General features: G+C 43.4%; 1 protein-coding gene across 1 annotated transcript in view; it reads left to right on the top strand.

Moving 5' to 3' along the window:
• The first annotated feature begins 1,609 nt into the window (after positions 1-1,609).
• MUC13 (mucin 13, cell surface associated) overlaps positions 1,610-18,770 on the top strand; it is a 29,562-nt gene continuing 12,401 nt past the window's right edge. The window contains exons 1-5 of the mRNA XM_516707.7: positions 1,610-1,750; positions 8,420-8,833; positions 12,719-12,841; positions 14,210-14,316; positions 16,224-16,279. Of these exons, the coding sequence (XP_516707.2) occupies positions 1,699-1,750; positions 8,420-8,833; positions 12,719-12,841; positions 14,210-14,316; positions 16,224-16,279 (752 nt within the window). The 5' untranslated portion in view covers positions 1,610-1,698. The remainder of the gene's footprint in view (positions 1,751-8,419; positions 8,834-12,718; positions 12,842-14,209; positions 14,317-16,223; positions 16,280-18,770) is intronic.

Genomic DNA, 18,770 nt, shown 5'->3' with positions numbered 1-18,770 from the left:
GGATGTAGCACTAAAAAGGGACAAGAGGAAAGTCCCAAAGGGTGTGTTGGGAATGTTCGGTATCTTGGTTGCAACGGTAGCTACACATGCATAAACATCAATCAAAGTTCGTTGAACTGTACACTGTAAATAGATACAGTTTATTGACATAAATTATAGCTCAATAAAGCTAGTTTAAAAAGAAAAGAAAAACAAGCCTTTGTTTAAATCTTGATGCCAGGAGTTATTCAAGCTGAGAATAATAGCATAACATAATGGGCCTTAGAAGTGTCTTTGCTTTGGAAAAAGTGTTTAAATGGACCTCTCAGCCACGTAAGAACAAACCCCTGTCTTATTCTTGAATGGAGACTCTAGGACAATAAGCAGCTTATCTGCTGGGCGATCATACAAAAATGTTTTGTTTTCATCAAGGTCAGAGTTAAAATTTAAACCCAAAGGCCAGGTGTGGTGGCCCACGCTTGTAATCACAGCACTTTGGGAGGCTGTTGTTGGGGATTGCTTGAGTCTAAGAGTTTGAGACCAGCCTGGACAACATGACAAAACCCCATCTCTTCTGAAAATACAAAAATCAGCCAAGCATTGTGGTGTATGCCTGTAATCCCAGCTACTTGGGTGACTGAGGCAGGAGGATCACTTGAGCCCTGGAGGCAGAGGTTGCAGCGAGCTGAGATCGTGCCACTGCACTTCAGCCTGGGCGACAGAGTGAGACTCTGTCTCAAAAAAAAAAAAAAAAATTAAACTCAAAACTCTAGCCACAACTCACAAGGTATCATTAGTTTATATTCCTCTGGCTGGGGCTAGACACAGTAGAGTTGGGGCCCTGGACTTTAAGGAGGGAAAATTAGATTAAGAAGACCCAAATCCAAGCAGTAAAGCTGGTTCCTGACACATGGTGAGAGGTGAGGGGCTGAGGAACTAGAGAGAGGGTGAGAAAGGGAACTGAGAAGTGGGGCCTGCCCAATGAGTGGCCAGGAGCAGAGAGATCAAATCAGCTGTTCTAAGTTTTCTCTTTTCTGTACTTTATTGCCCACTCCCCAACACACCAGTCACCCACAAGACTTCAGTAAAGTTAGGTTAAATGCCATGATGTGATGTCCATTGTTCTTGGGAACTTTACTGGGGGCTGTATCCAGGTAGAGTCACAGAAGCTTGGAGATGTGATTACAAAGTTGCTAGACATGACCATCAGAGAGGCCCGGAATGGTAGTCCCCAGCATACAGTGACAAAAGTTAAGCAACTAATAATTTTGGGAAACATGTAAGTCCTCTTCAGGGATTCTCAGAACTACAGCTGGAGGAAAGTGGTTTCCTGCACTCATATGTGGGTGAGTAGAGCACAGTTTGTTATTGAATGTTTAATGGAATGGTGACCTCCTAAAAGATGGCAGCTTGGAGACATTTGAGATATCAAGAGATTAACCAAACTCATGTGCCACCAACCTCACAAGGATATTTGGAATGTCCTGACTTATTTTGGGCTTTGAGTCAGAAAAATGATTCGTAAGGCCAGCTCCACCTCTTCTATCTCAAAAGCTCGGAAGAGACCTATGGTATTTGGCCAAATGCTAGCTATAATTGCCTTTCTCTGGTTTGACGTCAATTAATGACTGGACTTTGTACCCAAAAGACAGTTAAAACGAAAGGTAGCCAGGAAAGGAAATCATTTCCTCCTCAGATTACCAAGCAAGAACAGCTAAAATGAAAGCCATCACTCATCTTACTCTTCTTGCTCTCCTTTCTGTAAACACAGGTAAGGAATATTTTTACATTTTAATTCTTCCAATCATGTATGTTGTCTTTGAGGTAGAATCAGCAGGCCTATAGCTACCAATTCTCCCAGCCCAGCACACGGTCTATTTTATAAATGAAGCTTCCTCTCCAGCTCAGCTCAAAGACACAGGCATTTTATCCTGTGATGGGGAAGATAGAGCAATAGCAAAAGTGGTCTGTGGGCTGGGCACGGTGGCTCACGCCTGTAATCTCAGCAATTTGGGAGGCCGAGGCAGATGGATCACTTGAGGTGAGGAGTTTGAAACCACCCTGGCCAACATGGTGAAACTCCATCTCTACTAAAAATACAAAAAAATTAGCCAGGTGTGGCGGTGGGCACCTGTAGTCTCAGCTACTCAGGAGGCTGAGGCAGAATGAATCGCTTGAACTCGGGAAGTGGAGGTTGCAGTGAGCTGAGATGACACGGAGTGACAGAGCGAGACTCCATCTTGTGGGGGTGGGGGGAAGAAGTGGTCTATGGAGTGAGATTTGGGGGCTCAGCAAACCAGAGGTTTCTCTTTGAGAGTTCCTGAGGCCAGATAAGAAGGACTAAGTAGGTTGCAAGGACCCAGTTCTCTACTATAGTGTTCTGGATCCCCTCTCATGATAATCAGAGAGCTGACCACAGCAAAAAGCCTCCTTTCACAAATGTACTTGAATTTGAGAATGCTAAACCACAGGGAGTAATTGTCATGTTGATTAGACTTCAGACATGTACTCTCTGTTCTGAGTTAGGAAGGGTTCTATGGGCCACATGTGGGTGAGGTCAGCAGTATGTTGAGAGGTGAGGGTTGTGGGGGCCAATTGGCTTCCTAAAATTTTGCAGAAAAATCACTGGCATGAAGTAGATGGACTAATAGGAAAAAAGGCATACAACTGTATTTAATGTGTGTACCCAGGAACCTTCAGCATGAACACCCAACTTCCTGATGAGGTATAGAAGCTTATACACCATCTTGAGGTTACAGAAAGAAAGGGGGCTTGGATCTTGGTAAAACAAGTTATGGAAGAAGGGAGAAGAGGAATTCTGTTGAGGGGCAATAAATGATTATAAGGGAGAATAATTGGATCTGGGAACAAAAATGAACTTGTAGATAATTCTCCTTGGAATTTAAAGATCCTTGGAGACAGTTCTTATCTTGACAAAGGGTCTGCTCAGGGGTGGTTTCCTTCTCGGTCTTCTTTCCTGTAGTGGATAATGACATAACAGGGAGGGGAACAGGAGCCATAGTTCTTCTTTGGTGGATCAGTCCTTACAGCGCTTGTTGACCTCTAAGAGTTTTTAATTTAAAATACTCATGATATCATGGAGCTATATTTGGGGGTGAAATATTTTTATTTCCTTCAGGTTCAATGAGTTGAAATCTAGAAGCTGCTTGCAGAAAGGAAGAAAGTATTTGATAAGGCAGATGTATGAAGAGAAATTAAGCCCTTTCAGAGAACTGGAATGAATGGCATCAGGATTAGAGTTTTTTGAGAGCTGGTTGCAAGCTCTTAATGCGGGAAGGTTGGAGAAGGCTAGCTGCACAGATGGGGAGGGCTCACCAGATCTCTCCTGCCAACCTTGGGGGCAGATGCCAGGTCCAAGCCTTCAGGACAAAGGAAGAATTGGTGAGGCTTGTATGATTTTCAGGAGCCACTGTTAAAAAAGGCTTGACTTTTTAAAAATAGAATAGAAGGGCGGTAGAAAGGGGAAAGTTGGCTGGGAGGGGACAAGGAGATGAATAGAGAGTTAAGGGAATCAGGAATCATTGAGGCTCAAGGTACCTTACGGGAATGGAGATGTTTCTTGACCCAGAGAACCCAGGGGGAAGGGCAAAAGTAGGGCAAGCAGGGATTCAGATGGCATGCCACCACTTATTAGCTGTGGGGTGTCTCTGACCCTCAGTGTCTTCCTGTGTAGCAATAGAGGGGAAATCCCTATACTGAAGAGTGACTGAGAGGATTAAATGAGACAAAGAGCCTGATGTGCCGGGATACTGCCTGGCACATAGGGGCTTAATAAATGATTTCTCTTTTTGTCATGTCTGCACTTGGATCTGATTTTCTTTTCTTTCTTTCTTTTTTTTTTTTTGAGACCGAGTTTCACTCTTGTCGCCCAGGCTGGAGTGCAATGGCACGATCTCTGCTCGCTGCAACCTCCGCCTCCCAGGTTCAAGCGATTCTCCTGCCTCAGCCTCCCGACTAGCTGGGATTACAGGCACCTGCCACCACACCTGGCTAATTTTTGTATTTTTAGTAGAGATGGGGTTTCACCATGTTGGCTAGGCTGGTCTCAGACTCTTGACCTCAGGAGATCCACCTGCCTTGGCCTCCCAAAGTGCTGGGATTACAGGCGTGAGCCACCACGCCCAGCCTGGATCTGATTTTCAAACTTTGGTTTTGATTTCCTCTTCTTTGTTTAAAAAAGTTATACAAGTAATGCAGACCCACTGTAACAAATCCAAACAATACAGATGTATATGAAATAAAAATTGAGCATCCAATCTGCCTTCCCACCCATCTACCTCCAGATATATTAATACTGACAGTTTTTGTGGCTATTAAGGTTTGCTTTTGAAAAAAATATTTATTTTATTATTTATTTATTTATTTTGAGACAGAGTTTTGTTCTTGTTGCCCAGGCTGGAGTGCAATGGCTCCATCTTGGCTCACTGCAACCTCCGCCTGCCAGGTTCAAGCAATTCTCCTGCCTCAGCTTCCCAAGTAGCTGGGATTACAGGTGCTCACTACCATGCCTGGCTAATTTTTTTGTATTTTTAGTAGAGACGGGGTTTCACTACATTGGCCAGGCTGTTCTCGAACTCCTGACCTTGTGATCCGCCCACCTTGGCCTCCCAAAGTTCTGGGATTACAGGCGTAAGCCACCATGCCTGGCCTTATTTTACTTTTTGAGATGGAGTTTTGCTCTTGTCGCCCAGGCTGGAGTGCAATGGCACTATCTCAGCTCACTGCAACCTCTGCCTCCCAGGTTCAAGTGATTCTCCTGCCTCAGTTTCCCAAGTGGCTGGGATTATAGGTGCCTGCCACCATGCCCAGCTAATTTTTGCATTTTTGGTAGAGATGGCGTTTCACCATGTTGGCCAGGCTGATCCCAAACTCCTGACCTCAGGTGATCTGCCCACCTCGGCCTCCCAAACTGCTGGGATTACAGGCATGAGCCACCGCGCCTGGCCTGAAAATTTTTAAAAAGTTGCTTTTTTTTTTTTGAGACAGAGTCTCGCTCTGTTGCCAGGCTGGAGTGCAGTTGTCACGATCTTGGCTCGCTGCAACCTCTGCCTCCTGGGTTCAACCAATTCTCCTGTCTCAGCCTCCCAAGTAGTTGGGACTACAGGCGTGTGCCACCATACCCAGATAATTTTTGTATTTTTAGTAGAGACGGGGTTTCACCATGTTGGCCAGGATGGTCACAATCTCTTGATCTCATGATCCACCCACCTCAGCCTCCCAAAGTGCCGGGATTACAGACATGAGCCACCGCTCCTGGCCTGAAAATTTTTTAAAAGTTGCTTTTTAATGTAACGTTAAGGATTTTGGAGGTGTGTGTAAGGAATCACTACTTCAAACATGAGTTCCATCTCAGATTCTGAGCAACCAAGGGCAGGAAGTGTGTCTTGTACACCTTTACGTTCCTCCTCACCCCTATACCTTGTATAGCACCTTGACTGCAAGAACCCCCGCACAAGCATTTACTGAAACAAATGAAAAATGTGCCAGTGACATTTGAAGTGCCTTTAACAGGCAGAACTTCCCAGGTTGTTTTTGCTTTCTCTGAGAGACTAGGACTGCATTATTCCACAGAATCTGATGAGTGCCTTTGGGAACCAACATCTCATCATAATGAAGAATTCAGATCTGGGAGAAAGGCGTTTGATTGTGACTTTCAGCTAGCTTTGAATAAAGCAGTTATAGGTGTGCCCTGGACAGGGGTGGTGATTATGGAGTGTTCCCCAGAAAGAAACCAGGTCAGGGCATATATTTTCCCATTGAAACCTATGATTTGTACCTCTGCAGACATTGTGCTATCCTTGTGTTATTTAGAAGCTTTAGGACCTAAGGAAATAAAAAGACTAAAGCTATTTCTACTGCACAGATGTCTTCATATATTTCTGTTATCTATAGATTGAACAAAATAGGTTATTTTACAATTCCTCTTGGGTATTTTTACTAGATAATTTAAGCCTGGGATATCAGCTCTAAGCTGTCTTCCCTGAAATCTATACAACCCTCAGATAAAACACATATATACACATAGACACACATAAGTGTATTTTAGTTTTAAAAAAAATCATAGCTATTCACAGCAATGAATTGCTGTCAGCTTGGAATGTGTCTCATTTATTAAAACTAATTGAGCATTCTGAAATGTATTCTCCCTAGTGAACAGAAATTTAAAACCAAAATAAACAAGCCACCAAGTCCAAAACTCCTTGTCATAATTCCAAAGACCTGCAAAAACCTCTCAAGAAGTCCCAATTTGTTTTATGCACATCTACAGAAACATGTTGGTTCTTTGGCATCGGCCGAGAATGAATATTCCCAAAGCATGAAATTCAGGATCTGGTGGGGTTGCGGTTGTTTGCACCCACAGCCTGCCAAGTCCTTTTCTTCTGTCCAGAGTTTTCCACAGCGAGAGCCAGCCCCTGGCCACTCTCACTGCTACCCCGATGATAGAGGGCACCGTGGAGGTCACTTCTATTTCCACCGCTTTCATTCTGATCCCCAATTTTCTCTATTTGCTTTTCTTGTGTTTGTTCCTCGGGGGTCTTGGCTTTTTCATTAAATGGATGGCCTTCCCCATAATTTTAATCAAGTGATAGTTAGGACATTGTCATCTCACAGACCTGGCTTTGCCTCTGGGCAAATTCCTTAACCCTTCTGAGTATTGGTGGGCTCTTCTGTCAAATGTGGGCACTTACGTCTACTTCACAGGTACAGTTGGGCACAGGGCCAGTGCTTGATAGATGAGAACTATCCTGAGTGGCAGGAATAGGAAGAGTGGAAGTTAACATTGCCAGCTGCTGATGTATTTCTTACCTAGGAAGAGCAATTGCTGATCTCTTCAACACTTCTGAATGGCTATGTTAGCCAAGCCCTCTTCAAGGTGAAGAGCCAGGCTCTGCCCTCAAGGGGCTCATAGACCCATCAGGGAATCAGGAAGCATATTCCGCAGTTCTCTGCACCCTAAAGTTTAGAAATTGCTTCCTCACTAAAACTTTTTCTTTCAATAATTTTTTTAACCTATTGTCAAGGTCAGAGTTCTTAGAGACAAGGAAAAGTTCTAGAAAACTTATCACTGGGCCAGGCAAGGTGGCTTACACCTGTTATCCCAACACTTGGGAGGCCAAGGTGGGAGGATCACTTGAGCCCAGGAGTTTCAGGGGTGCAGTGAGCTATTATGGCACCACTGCACTCCAGCATGTGTGACAGAACAAGACCTTGTCTCTAAAAAAAAAAAAAAAAAAAAAAAAAGAGGGGGGGAAGAAAATGGATCACTGGATCCCTAGAGTTTACTACTCCATGTGTCCAGGGGTTCCTAAAAGTTGTGAAAATGCAACTTTGATATCCATCATAGCTCAGAGGGCAAAGATCACTTATTCATCTTACTCTTAGTCAATGTATCTAGAATTGTGAATGGGAAAACACTACTAGAATGAAATTTTGGAAGAAGTATAATAAGCACTTAATGAGGTATTTTTATTTTATTATTCTTTAAATTACCCAACGGTAACCTTTTCCTCCCTCAATCTATCAAGGTAATGAAAAAATGGGACAGTTGCCTTAAAGTGCAGAAAGACAAAAGGAGTCCATTTCTGGGTAGTCACTGCGCCACCTTGTGGCATTCTCAATTGTCCTCACTGAGAATGGTCTGAAGTATATTAAACCCTGATCTACAGTTATATGACTACGGGCATAAATAATGTTACTTCTTAGTACTCAACTTAAAAAACATTAACTCCTCTGCGGGACTGGTGGGTCACATCTGCAATCCCAGCACTTTGGGAGGCGGAGGCAGGAGGATCATTTGAGGCCAGGAGTTAAGAGACCAGCCTAGCCAGCATAGTGAGACCCTCATCTCTAAAAAACAAAAAAAAATTAGCCAGCCATGGAGGTGTTACAACTGTAGTCCTAGCTATTTGGGAGGCTGAGGTGGGAGGATTGCTTGAGCCTAGGAGCTCAAGGCTGCAGTGAACTATGATCACACCACTGCACTCCAGCCTGGGTGGCAGAGCAAGACCTTATTTCTAAAATAAATAAATAAACATTAACTCTTTATTTGTCATATTTTTCAATAACATTTTTTCCAGTTTTGTCTGTTTAATTTTTAATATTATTTATTGTGGGTTTTTTGTGTTTAGAAATAACCATGTATTTTAATTTTTAATGTAGTCATATATTTTCATTTTTCCAGAAAACAATGAGTTGAGGCTGGGCATGGCAGTTCATACCTATAATCTCAGCACTTCGGGAGGCCAAGGAGGGTGGATCGCTTGAGCCCAGGGGTTTATGACCAATCTAGGCAACTTGGGGAAACCCTACCTCTAAAAAAAAGAAAAAAAGAATGAGTTGGATATGATTTAGTATTAAGTAACTGCCATTAGTTATTCAATGTACTGTCTCCTCAAACTTGGTATCTTTGTTCCTCCAGCCACCAACCAAGGCAACTCAGCTGATGCCGTAACAATCACAGAAACTGCGACTAGTGGTCCTACAGTAGCTGCAGCTGATACCACTGAAACTAATTTCCCTGAAACTGCTAGCACCACAGCAAATACACCTTCTTTCCCAACAGCTACTTCACCTGCTCCCCCCATAATTAGTACACATAGTTCCTCCACAATTCCTACACCTACTGCTGCAGACAGTGAGTCAACCACAAATGTAAATTCATTAGCTACATCTGACATAATCACCGCTTCATCTCCAAATGATGGATTAATCACAATGGTTCCTTCTGAAACACAAAGTAACAATGAAATGTCCCCCACCACAGAAGACAATCAATCATCAGGGCCTCCCACTGGCACCGCTTTATTGGAGACCAGCACCCTAAACAGCACAGGTAAGGACAATTCCCTCAAAGACTCCCCAAGGATGGAGAGTACAATTGTGGAGGGAGGGAGGTGGGTATGTTCTGGTGGGGTAGGAAAATGGGTCCAAAGAGGCCCAAGGTTTCCTTGGAAATGAACTGTGGGCTTGAAATCTGGGTCACAATGTAGTGACAGCAGAGGCCCTAAAATCCTCAGTTTCCTTCTGTTCTCCTTTCCTTCCCTCCCATCCTACCTCAAGTTATTTGCTAGCTGTGCAGTATTTTTTTTAATGAACTTGGGCTTTGTGAAAGGTAGCTCTATAGCTTTCCTCTCCCTAGGGGATTTTTAGAAATAGTTTCAGCTGCTCTGAGAAGATCAGGTCCAAATAAGCACAGACTGTCCAGCCCCACTGGTCTAGCTCTCTGGTCTACCTAAGGAAGAAGTCAGTTCTACCCTTGTAAGATGGTGGCTGATCACAATGTGGAACTTGAGCCAAGTCATAGAATTTGAGACTGAGGGGTAGAAAGCAAAACAACAGCAGTGTTCAAACAATCCTAGGCATAACCAGGGCCATTGTCCAAAGGACAGATGCTTTGGGAACACTAAGAGATGACAAGTGACCTCAAGCAGAAGTTAATGAAACAGGAACCATTCGCTTCACTTCCCCAAGCTCATTCTATAACAGAAATCAACCATGTTTATCAGTAAAGGCTAAATGGCCTTGTGGGCCATGTGGGGTCTCTGTTGTAACTCCTGCACTCTACTATTTTAACATGAAAGCAGCCACAGTTAACAAACAAAAGGTTGGTCAGATATGACTCGTGAACCATAGTTTGCCAGCCCTTGATCTAGAAGAACCATCACACTTTAGAGCCTAAAGAATCTAGATAAATCCTATCATTCTCAGATGGGAAAGCTGGGACCCAGTGAGGGCCATGACTCACCCAGGGTCAAAGACCAAGTGGATGTCTCCCTACCCTTAACTTCTGGTAGCTTCCTCAATGTTCTTTGATAGATTTAAGAAATAGATGGTTAAGCAAGTAGACCCCAGAGGCTGTATCTAAGACCTCTTTCCCCAATCTTCTTTCATGTTTGGAGGGGCCACTCTGAAGGCGGGATCCAATGGGACACAGCTCTCCTGGAATCAGGAAAGAGAGGTTTTCTAAGCCATTTCTGCTTCGCCAGGTGTTCCCTCAGAGTCAGGCCATCTTCCTGTGTTCTGGCCCTACCATGAACAAACTGTGGGGCATGGGGCAAGTCATTTCTCTCTTGGCTTCAACTTAGTGATCTGCAATAAGGTGAGACTGAACTAAAAAGCCCCCCAAGTCTCTTCTGGCTGTAACATCCTGTGACTTAATCAATTCCTGGCCATGAAACAAGTTAACGAGTCTGTCCTTCGTTGCTGAAGAGAAAGCACCTGAGAGTTATTTGTCTGGTGTCTCCAGAAGGAGACACATTCTTCCTTAAGATTTCCCAAGTCATCTTTGCAAGGTGGCTGAGGCTTTTCTTAAAGAAGCCATTAATTTTATTTAGAAGACTGGTTCATACCTTGTCAGAGGGGTGACCCTTATTTTTGTTTATAAGATACTGAACTATGCCTCCTTTTATCCTATATAGTCTATTTTTTTTCTCTTTAAAAAATTGTTAATGGAAGCCGGGCATGGTGGCTCACGCCTGTAATCCCAGCACTTTGGGAGGCTGAGGTGGGTGAATTGCTTGAGCTGAGGAGTTCAAGACCAGCCTGGGAAACATGGCAAAACCCCATCTCTACAGAAAAATACAAAAATTAGCCAGGTATGGTAGCATGCACCTGTAGTCTCAGCTACTCAGGAGGCTGAAGTGGGGGTATCACTCAAGCCTGGGAGGCAGAGGTTGCAGCCAGCCAAGATTGTGTCGCTGCACTCCAGGCTGGGCAACCGAGCAAGGCCCTGTCTCAAAAAAATAATGTTAATGAACTTTATTTTTAGAGCAGTTTTAGACTCACAGCAAGATTTAGAGAAGGGTGCAGAGGTTTCCCATATACTCCCTGGCCTGACACATACATTATCAACATCCCCCACCAGAGCAGTGTGTTTATTACAATTGATAAACCTCCAGTGACACATCATTATCACCTACAGACCATAGTTTACATTAGAGATCACTCTTGGTGCTGTGCATTTTATGAATTTGGACAAATAAATGTATAATGGCATGCATCCACTATTATAGGATCACAACCCTAAATATCTTTTGCACTTTTCATCCTCCCCTCTAACTCCTGGCAACCACAGATCTTTTTACTGTCTCCATAGTTTTGCCTTTTCCAGAATGTCATATAGTTGGAATCATACATTATGTAGCCTTTTGAGATTCGCTTCTTTTACATAGTAGTATGCATTTCCTCCATGTCTTTTCATGGCTTGATAGCTCATTTTTTAGTGCTGAATAATATTCCATTGTCTAGATGTACCAGTTTGTTTATCCATTCACCTACTGAATGGTATCTTGGTTGCTTCCAAGTTGTGGCACTCATGAACAAAGCTGATATTAACATGGATGTGCAGGTTTTTGTGTGGACATAAATTTTCCACACCTTTGGTTAAATACCAAGGAGGGTGACTCTCAGATCTTCTCGTAAGAGTATGTTTATTTTTGTAAGAAACCACCAAACTTTCCTCTCAAAGTGGCTGTGTCATTTTGCATTCCCACCAATGAATGAGAGTTCCCATTGCCCCATATTCTCACCAGCATTATTTTACTTTTTATTTTTTAATAAAAGTAAATTAGGCCTATGATTATGGAAAGAACAGCTCAAACAGGGCAAAATCCTGTACAATAAAAAATAAATCTGCCTCTCATCCTAAACCCCTAGGACCCAGACCCCCAGTTTCCTTCCCCAGAGGCAACTTCTGTGCCCAATTCCTTGTATCTCCCTCCTGAAATTACCTATGCAAATATAAGCAAATATTTGCTTGTGTATAATCCTCCCCTTCTTTTATTCACAAAAGAGAGCATGTTATACACATTGTACCTTACATACAGCTTTTAAAGAAATCAGTGGTTTCTACATATAGGTTTGTAAGACTCTCAAGACAGCTCTGAAGGTTATCAAACACAAAAGCTATTCTGACATCACAGCTCAGAATCATTCCACTTGACAGAAGTGAAGAAAACTCGTAGCCCAGATCACCACTGGACCACTGAGCTAACTCTCCTCCTCAGATCTCATCAGTTCCCCAGAGAAAGAAAGATGCTACACCCTGCCTGGCCTGGGAGTCTCAGCCCACAGTGTAGAACCCATTGCAGTGTTATTTTCACCATTTATTCAAATGATCCATTTAGAAAGCCAGAGGCTGGAATGTCTTCTCATGGCCTCTTAGAATTTTCACTGAGTTAATCCACATTTCTCTCCTTTACTATCCCATTCCTGTTTTTATGGCTATGTCTCCTAGGTATGCCTACCAGAATGTGACATCTAGTTTCTTTTGGAGCTTCTTGGCTGTTTCTTCCTATACGACAATTATTCATACCTTTCTAAAAATAAGACATTTTATCTAGAATGTTTTGGGGAGCCCCACCTAGTGTTAGAGGACCGTGCTTCAAGGTTCTGGAGGGACTTTGAGATCTGAAAATTCCTGACTCCTTGCAGTCAGAAGACTGCAATCTCTCTTTCTTTGGGCAAGCCCTTGTCCACTAATCTCTAATCTTTACTATTGACAAGTATTATACTTGGCTCTAGAATTTCAGAAACAAACTCTCTAGAGACCTAAGCAAGCAAATATTTGTTTTTAACTCTTCCAAAAGTGTGCTGTGGAGTAACACAAGCAAGGAATGGAAAGGGCCCAGGGGGGAGGCATGAAGATGGAAAAATACGTTTCCAGTTGTTATTTATTGTCATTTCTCTGGATTTCTAATCTCTTTCTACTCCATCTAAGGTCCCAGCAATCCTTGCCAAGATGATCCCTGTGCAGATAATTCGTTATGTGTTAAGCTGCATAATACAAGTTTTTGCCTGTGTTTAGAAGGGTATTACTACAACTCTTCTACATGTAAGAAAGGTGAGTTACAAGGGATGAGCCATGGCTGAGCTCTGTATCTCACACCAAAAGTGGAATCGAAAACTCAAAATGATGGCAAAAGGAGATTCCAAAATATGAGAGATAAAGAAAATGCAGAGGCAACAAAGGCCAGCAAAGTAGAGAAAAGTGCTGTTACCTAGGGACACTGAGGCAGAACAAGGTGATCTATCAAAGACCACACAGTCCAGCAACCCTGGGAGCCTGATCTTCAGTTCTGTGTCACAAGATTTGTTTGCTCCATAACATCAGATCCCCCTCTTAGAGACATAAGAGCCCTTCAGCTCTAAAAATGGATTTCAGGAGTACATTTATACACTTGTGGCATAATGATGTTTTGATTAGATCACCAGGGTGCAATGAAGGTCTGAGGGCTGACTGTCTGAGTTCTGTTTTTTTTTTTTCTGTTTTATGAATGAGAAATATCTTCATTTTCCAGAGCAGCCAATTCTATAAGAAATGAATGCATTGCATTGCCCACTGGGGTTAGGGATATACCAAAAGGCCCCCAAATGCTCATATTTTTAGCACTAATAATCTCACTCCTGGGGATTTACTCTAAGTAAGTGACCCCAAATACAGAAGAACAGTTTGTGTGTGAAGATGTTCATTGCAACTTTTTCTTTTCCTTTTAAATAATTAAAAGCACTAAGTCCAATAACAAAAAATGATCACATCAAGGAAGGGGACATGTACTTCACAGAATATTATGCAACCTTTAAAAATGATGGTTATGAGACCAGGCATAGGAGCTCACACCTGTAATCCCAGCACTTTGGGAGGCCAAGGCAGGAGGATCACTTGAGGCCAGGAATTTGAGACTAGCCTAGCCAACATACTGAGACCCCCATTTCTACAAAAGTTAAAAAATTGCTTGGCTGTGGTGGCATATACCTGTAGTCTCAACTACTCAGGAGGCTGAGGCAGGAGGATCCCTTGAGCCCAGGAGTTCAAGCCTGCAGTGACCCAGTTGTGCCACTGCACTCCAGCCTGGGTGATAGAGCAAGACCCTGTCTGTCTCTCTCTCTCTCTCTCAAAAAAAAAAAAAAAAAAAAAAAAAAAGACTAGGCAACGATTTGGAAAATACCTATTATATAATAAGAAGAAAAGAAATATGGCATAAACTTGGAATTACAACAATGTAAACTGTAAATGGAAAGAAATATACCAAAATGAAAATGGTTGTGCTAGGTTGGGCAGGATTATGGGTAACTTTTAAAATATTTCCAGATTTCCTGTAGTGTCGTTATATAATGTTGGGAATTCTAAAAAATAATCTATGTTTTAAAACATAATGGAAATGACTCTCTTTTCATCAAATAGTACAGAAAGATTCTGCTTAACTTTCAGGAAAGGTATTCCCTGGGAAGATTTCAGTGACAGTATCAGAAACATTTGACCCAGAAGAGAAACATTCCATGGCCTATCAAGACTTGCATAGTGAAATTACTAGCTTGGTAAGTATTTTCCAACTTTCCTTTCTGTAAAGCATTCTTTGTTCTAACACTGAGTTGCAGAGTGTAGAGCTGGTCTTCAGGTGGTTCACGCTCATACCATCATACCAGTTGTTCAAACAGTGAAATGTACCTTTACTGGTCGGTAAACAGCAGCTGTCCTGAGCGCCTCCCCCGGTGCCACCACTTCTTCATTGCCCAGGTCTCTCCCCTGGGACCCTTGGACCGCCCCATGGTCTTGCACCTGGAGGCGTGGCACCTGGCCTGGCATGGCAGAGGGCCTGCAGAAGCTGGCTCCAGCCATACCATACCCATTGTTTTATAAGCTATTAACACAGTTTTAAATGGACAGATAAATATCATGAAGTTTTAAAATAAATTATTTCCACAGAATGAAAGAGAAAAAATTTAAAGATGTTGTTTTTTTCTTTTATATTCAAATTTGCATAAATTTTCATACTAGTCTGGCTTTTAAAAAAATGTCTAGAAGAAGAATTACATCTGAATATCTGTTACTTATTTTTCCCATTTTCAAAAATGTTGGCATGAACAATAGTTTCCCATCATTTAGATTATTGTGAGCGAGTGCACACATGTGAGCAAGCATGAAAGGAAAGGGTCTTTCCATTCTGCAGCCACAGATGTTAGCTCTGGAAGGACTCTCAGAGCATGTCCAGCCAATACAGCTCAAAGTTCAGTTTTAAAGGAAAAAATATTAGCCTTAAATATGTCTTAGAAGTTGAGGTGGAGGCTGGGCATGGTGGCTCACGTCCGTAATCCTAGCACTTTGGGAGGATGAGGCGGGCAGATTACTTGAGGTCAGGAGTTTGAAACCAGCCTAGCCAACATGGTGACACCCCATCTCTACTAAAAATACAAAAATTTAGCCAGGCGTGGTGGCAGGCGCCTGTAATCCCAGCTACTCAGGAGGCTGAGGCAGGAGAATCTCTTGAACCCAGGAGGTGGAGGTTGCAGTGACCCAAGATCATGCCACTGCACTCCAGCCTGGGCAACAGAGTGAGACTCTGCCTGGAGAAAAAAAAAAAGGAAGTAGAGATGGAGAGACATTTTTTTAAAGCTGAAGTCTTATTCCATGACCATGTCTCTCAATTTGAAATTATATCACTATTAGAACTGGTAACATGTAAAAAATGTATCATGGAAATGATTTTACAGATGGTGCAAAGAGAGCTAGTGCTTCCGACTGCACAGCCAGCCAGTATGTGACAACGCTAGGATAGAATCTGTGGCTGCTGTCTCACAGAGTTTGCTCTGTCCCTTTGCCATGTCACCTCTGCCCTGTGGGCCAGCTGGCAGTGACTTGCCCTCTCATCTCGGATCTGCTTTCAAATGTGCCAGCATGGATGTTTTCAGTACATTGAAGACAGCAACCTCAATGTGGTCCTACTTCCAGGGAACCCCTGAAGAACTTCATGTGGCTTTACTGAGCAATGGTCACTTAGCACTACTTTCCCCAAACTTGACTTTGAGTGTGAGTGTCACAAAAGCCCCCTCCATGTACAGGCCTTATGCCCCAGTCTTCAGAGATCAGATTAGATACTTGATCTCAGTCAGGGTTTGATGTTCCTGGGGGAACCAGTGAGGGGATGAAGCATTCTTATAGTTTCTGGGAGATTTGTAATCCAGAAGGGATGCACCAGAACTCCCTTGCAACCATTAGAGTAGAGTTAGGAAAGTAGAGACAACTTACTTTCTTCAAGGTCCTCTTAGCAGCCTTTGTGGGGGCAGTCCCAGCTCAGGCCCTAAGAAGTCTCCCAGGGTCCATTTTCTACCCAGTTGGATCCTGTTAAAAGCTAGATAGAGCATTATTTTTTTCTGCCTCATTTGATTTGTAGAAAATGTAAAACAAAATTTTTTTTACTTGTTATTAAATCTGTTTTCCTCCACAGTTTAAAGATGTATTTGGCACATCTGTTTATGGACAGACTGTAATTCTTACTGTAAGGTAAGTTTGTTATGGACAATTTTGGAGGCAGATGTGTGTCTGTCTAACTTCCGAGCTTCTCTTGAGGTCTGCATGTAACATTAAGGCCCTCTGTGGCAAGTCACAAATTAAGAGGAGAGGGTCAGTCTCAGTCTGAGCACTGCAAAGGGGACTGTGTGCCTTGGCCCTGCCTCTGATGTCACCCCAACTCTGGGCAGGGCGTGGCCTGGGGAAGGCAAAATTCTGTCTGTGATTGGCTATGCAACAACTTGTGCACATGGTCCAGGACATCATCTGGATCTCTTTGTTTGTCTTGATCCCATGGCTGCAAACCATATCTAGTCAATCTCTGGAATGTGCATTCCAGCGGGCCAGGGGGAGACTGAATGGCCCGTGATCATCTCTTCCCTCATATGGCAAGTGTGAGGGGGACAAGAACACCCAAATCACACTCCTGGCTAGAGAAGGGTCAGTGGTGAGATTTCTGCAGTGAGAACAAGCACTTATTGAGCACTTCAATATGTAATGGCAAGTGCTGGGTGCTATTTAGGGAAACAAAGAGGCAGAAGATTCTCAAGAAATTAGCAATTGCATCTCAGCCTCCTCTGGAGCACATTAATACACACATACTTAGGCTGAGGAAAGAATGCTCTAAGACAGATGAAGTTAGGTAGGAAAAGCAGCCCTCGTGTAGCAATGCACCATTTACATCTTAAGTCTTACTATTGTATTTATCCTTATAAGCCATATCAAATCCTTTATGGAGGCCAGACATCTGTAATCCTAGCACTTTGGGAGACTGAAATGGGAGGATCACTTGAGGCCAGGAGTTCAAGACCAGCCTGAGCAACATAGTGACATTACATCTCTACAAAAAAAAAAAACCTTTTTTTTTTTTTTTTTTTTTTTTGAGATGGAATCTCACTCCTGTCATGCAGGCTGGAGTGCATTGGTGTGATATCGGCTCACTGCAACCTCCACCTCCCAGGTTCAAGCGATTCTCCTTCCTCAGCCTCCCAAGTAGCTGGGATTATGGGTGTGCACCACCATGCCCAGCCTAATTTTTGTATTTTTAGTAGAGACGGGGTTTCACCATGTTGGCCAGGCTGGTCTCGAACTCCTGACCTCATGATCCACCCACCTCGGCCTCCCAAAGTGCTGGGATTACAGGTGTGAGCCACCACTCCCAGCCTAAAGAAAAACTTTTAAAAATCTTTGGTGGAATAAGAGAGAGAGAGAGAGAATGTGTATAAAATTTCAGAGAGGTATTTTAAAAGTGATGGATTTCTAGCTTGGTCTTGAATGAGGGGCAAGTCTGGTTGGCAGTGAAGAGGCACAGTTTTCATGGTGGGAGGCTGGCAGCAAGCAAACAGGCTGGGCCCAAACGCAGTGGCTCTGAAGCTGGAGGTGTACATCGGACAGCTGCTGGAGGGCTGTGAATTGTTTCTGGGAATTAGGTTTGGTTTAGTGGACAATAGCCAGTTCATGTGTAGGGGATGACTGGATACAAACAGGAATGGTGAAATTGGAATGGAGTTAGCTAAGGCTGTACTTGAATCCTGGCCTTGGCACTTCGTCCCTGAGTGACCAGGCAGGTGTTCTAACCTCTCGGAAACTTTGTCACTGCCTCTGTATAATTGGGATAATCTGATCAGCTTCCCTGGAGCCTTGTGAGGAGTAACTGAGATAAAATTTGGAAGATTCCCTGTATGCAGTGCCTGGCACGTAGTTGATTTCGACATCATCTGTTTCCTTTCTAGAATATGGGACCCTGCAGTGTGATGGACAGCTGGTCCCACAAGGTCATTTGGGGGATCCCCAAAACTGTGGCACTCCTTTGATTCTTAAGGAGTTACTAAAAGGGAGCCAAGGGTGTTTGGAGGCAAACCTTCACCTGTGAGCTCAGAGGCATGGAGGGAACTACTTCCCCCACCTCAGGGGCCAGTGCAGGGCAAATGCACCTGGGGCTCACCTAGAAAGGCATTTCTTAGGCTCCAGCCCAAAATTATCTCTCCACTCTGACTCCCCAAGCTCTTTCAGCCCCAAATTGTCTCTCCCCTCTGACTCCCCAAGCTCTTTCCTACTATAGCAATGTTGGAATTGGAAGGATCCTCAGAATTTCTCTCTTTAAAACCTCTCTTTGGACAGAGGAAGAAACTCGGGCCTGGAGAAGCTGACTGGTCTCGGGCCACAAGGGTCCGGACCTCCTGTCTTAACTCCAAGCCTAGTGCCCTCGTCATTTATACTCAAGTGTGCAGTGGCTCCAATGTTCCCTTTAACCGTTTCACAGGTGTAACGTCTTGCCTCTCCTGAATTAGTGTATAAACTGGTAGATTCTTTTAATGAATAAATTATGGATGGCATTTGCTTTCCTAGTCCCAGTGCAAAGCTATGCCATATATTTCAACCAATATAGAATAATTTTTATCAAGTACACCTTTCTCACTGCCCTATTACATTCCACTGCCACTCCCTGCCGCTCCCCCGCCCCGCCCCACCAAATCCCATCATA

The sequence above is a fragment of the Pan troglodytes genome, chromosome 2, assembly GCF_028858775.2.
Source record: "Pan troglodytes isolate AG18354 chromosome 2, NHGRI_mPanTro3-v2.0_pri, whole genome shotgun sequence".
NCBI lineage: Eukaryota > Metazoa > Chordata > Mammalia > Primates > Hominidae > Pan > Pan troglodytes.
Note: the sequence above shows the minus strand (reverse complement) of the source record. Positions and strands in the feature narration are given on the sequence as shown.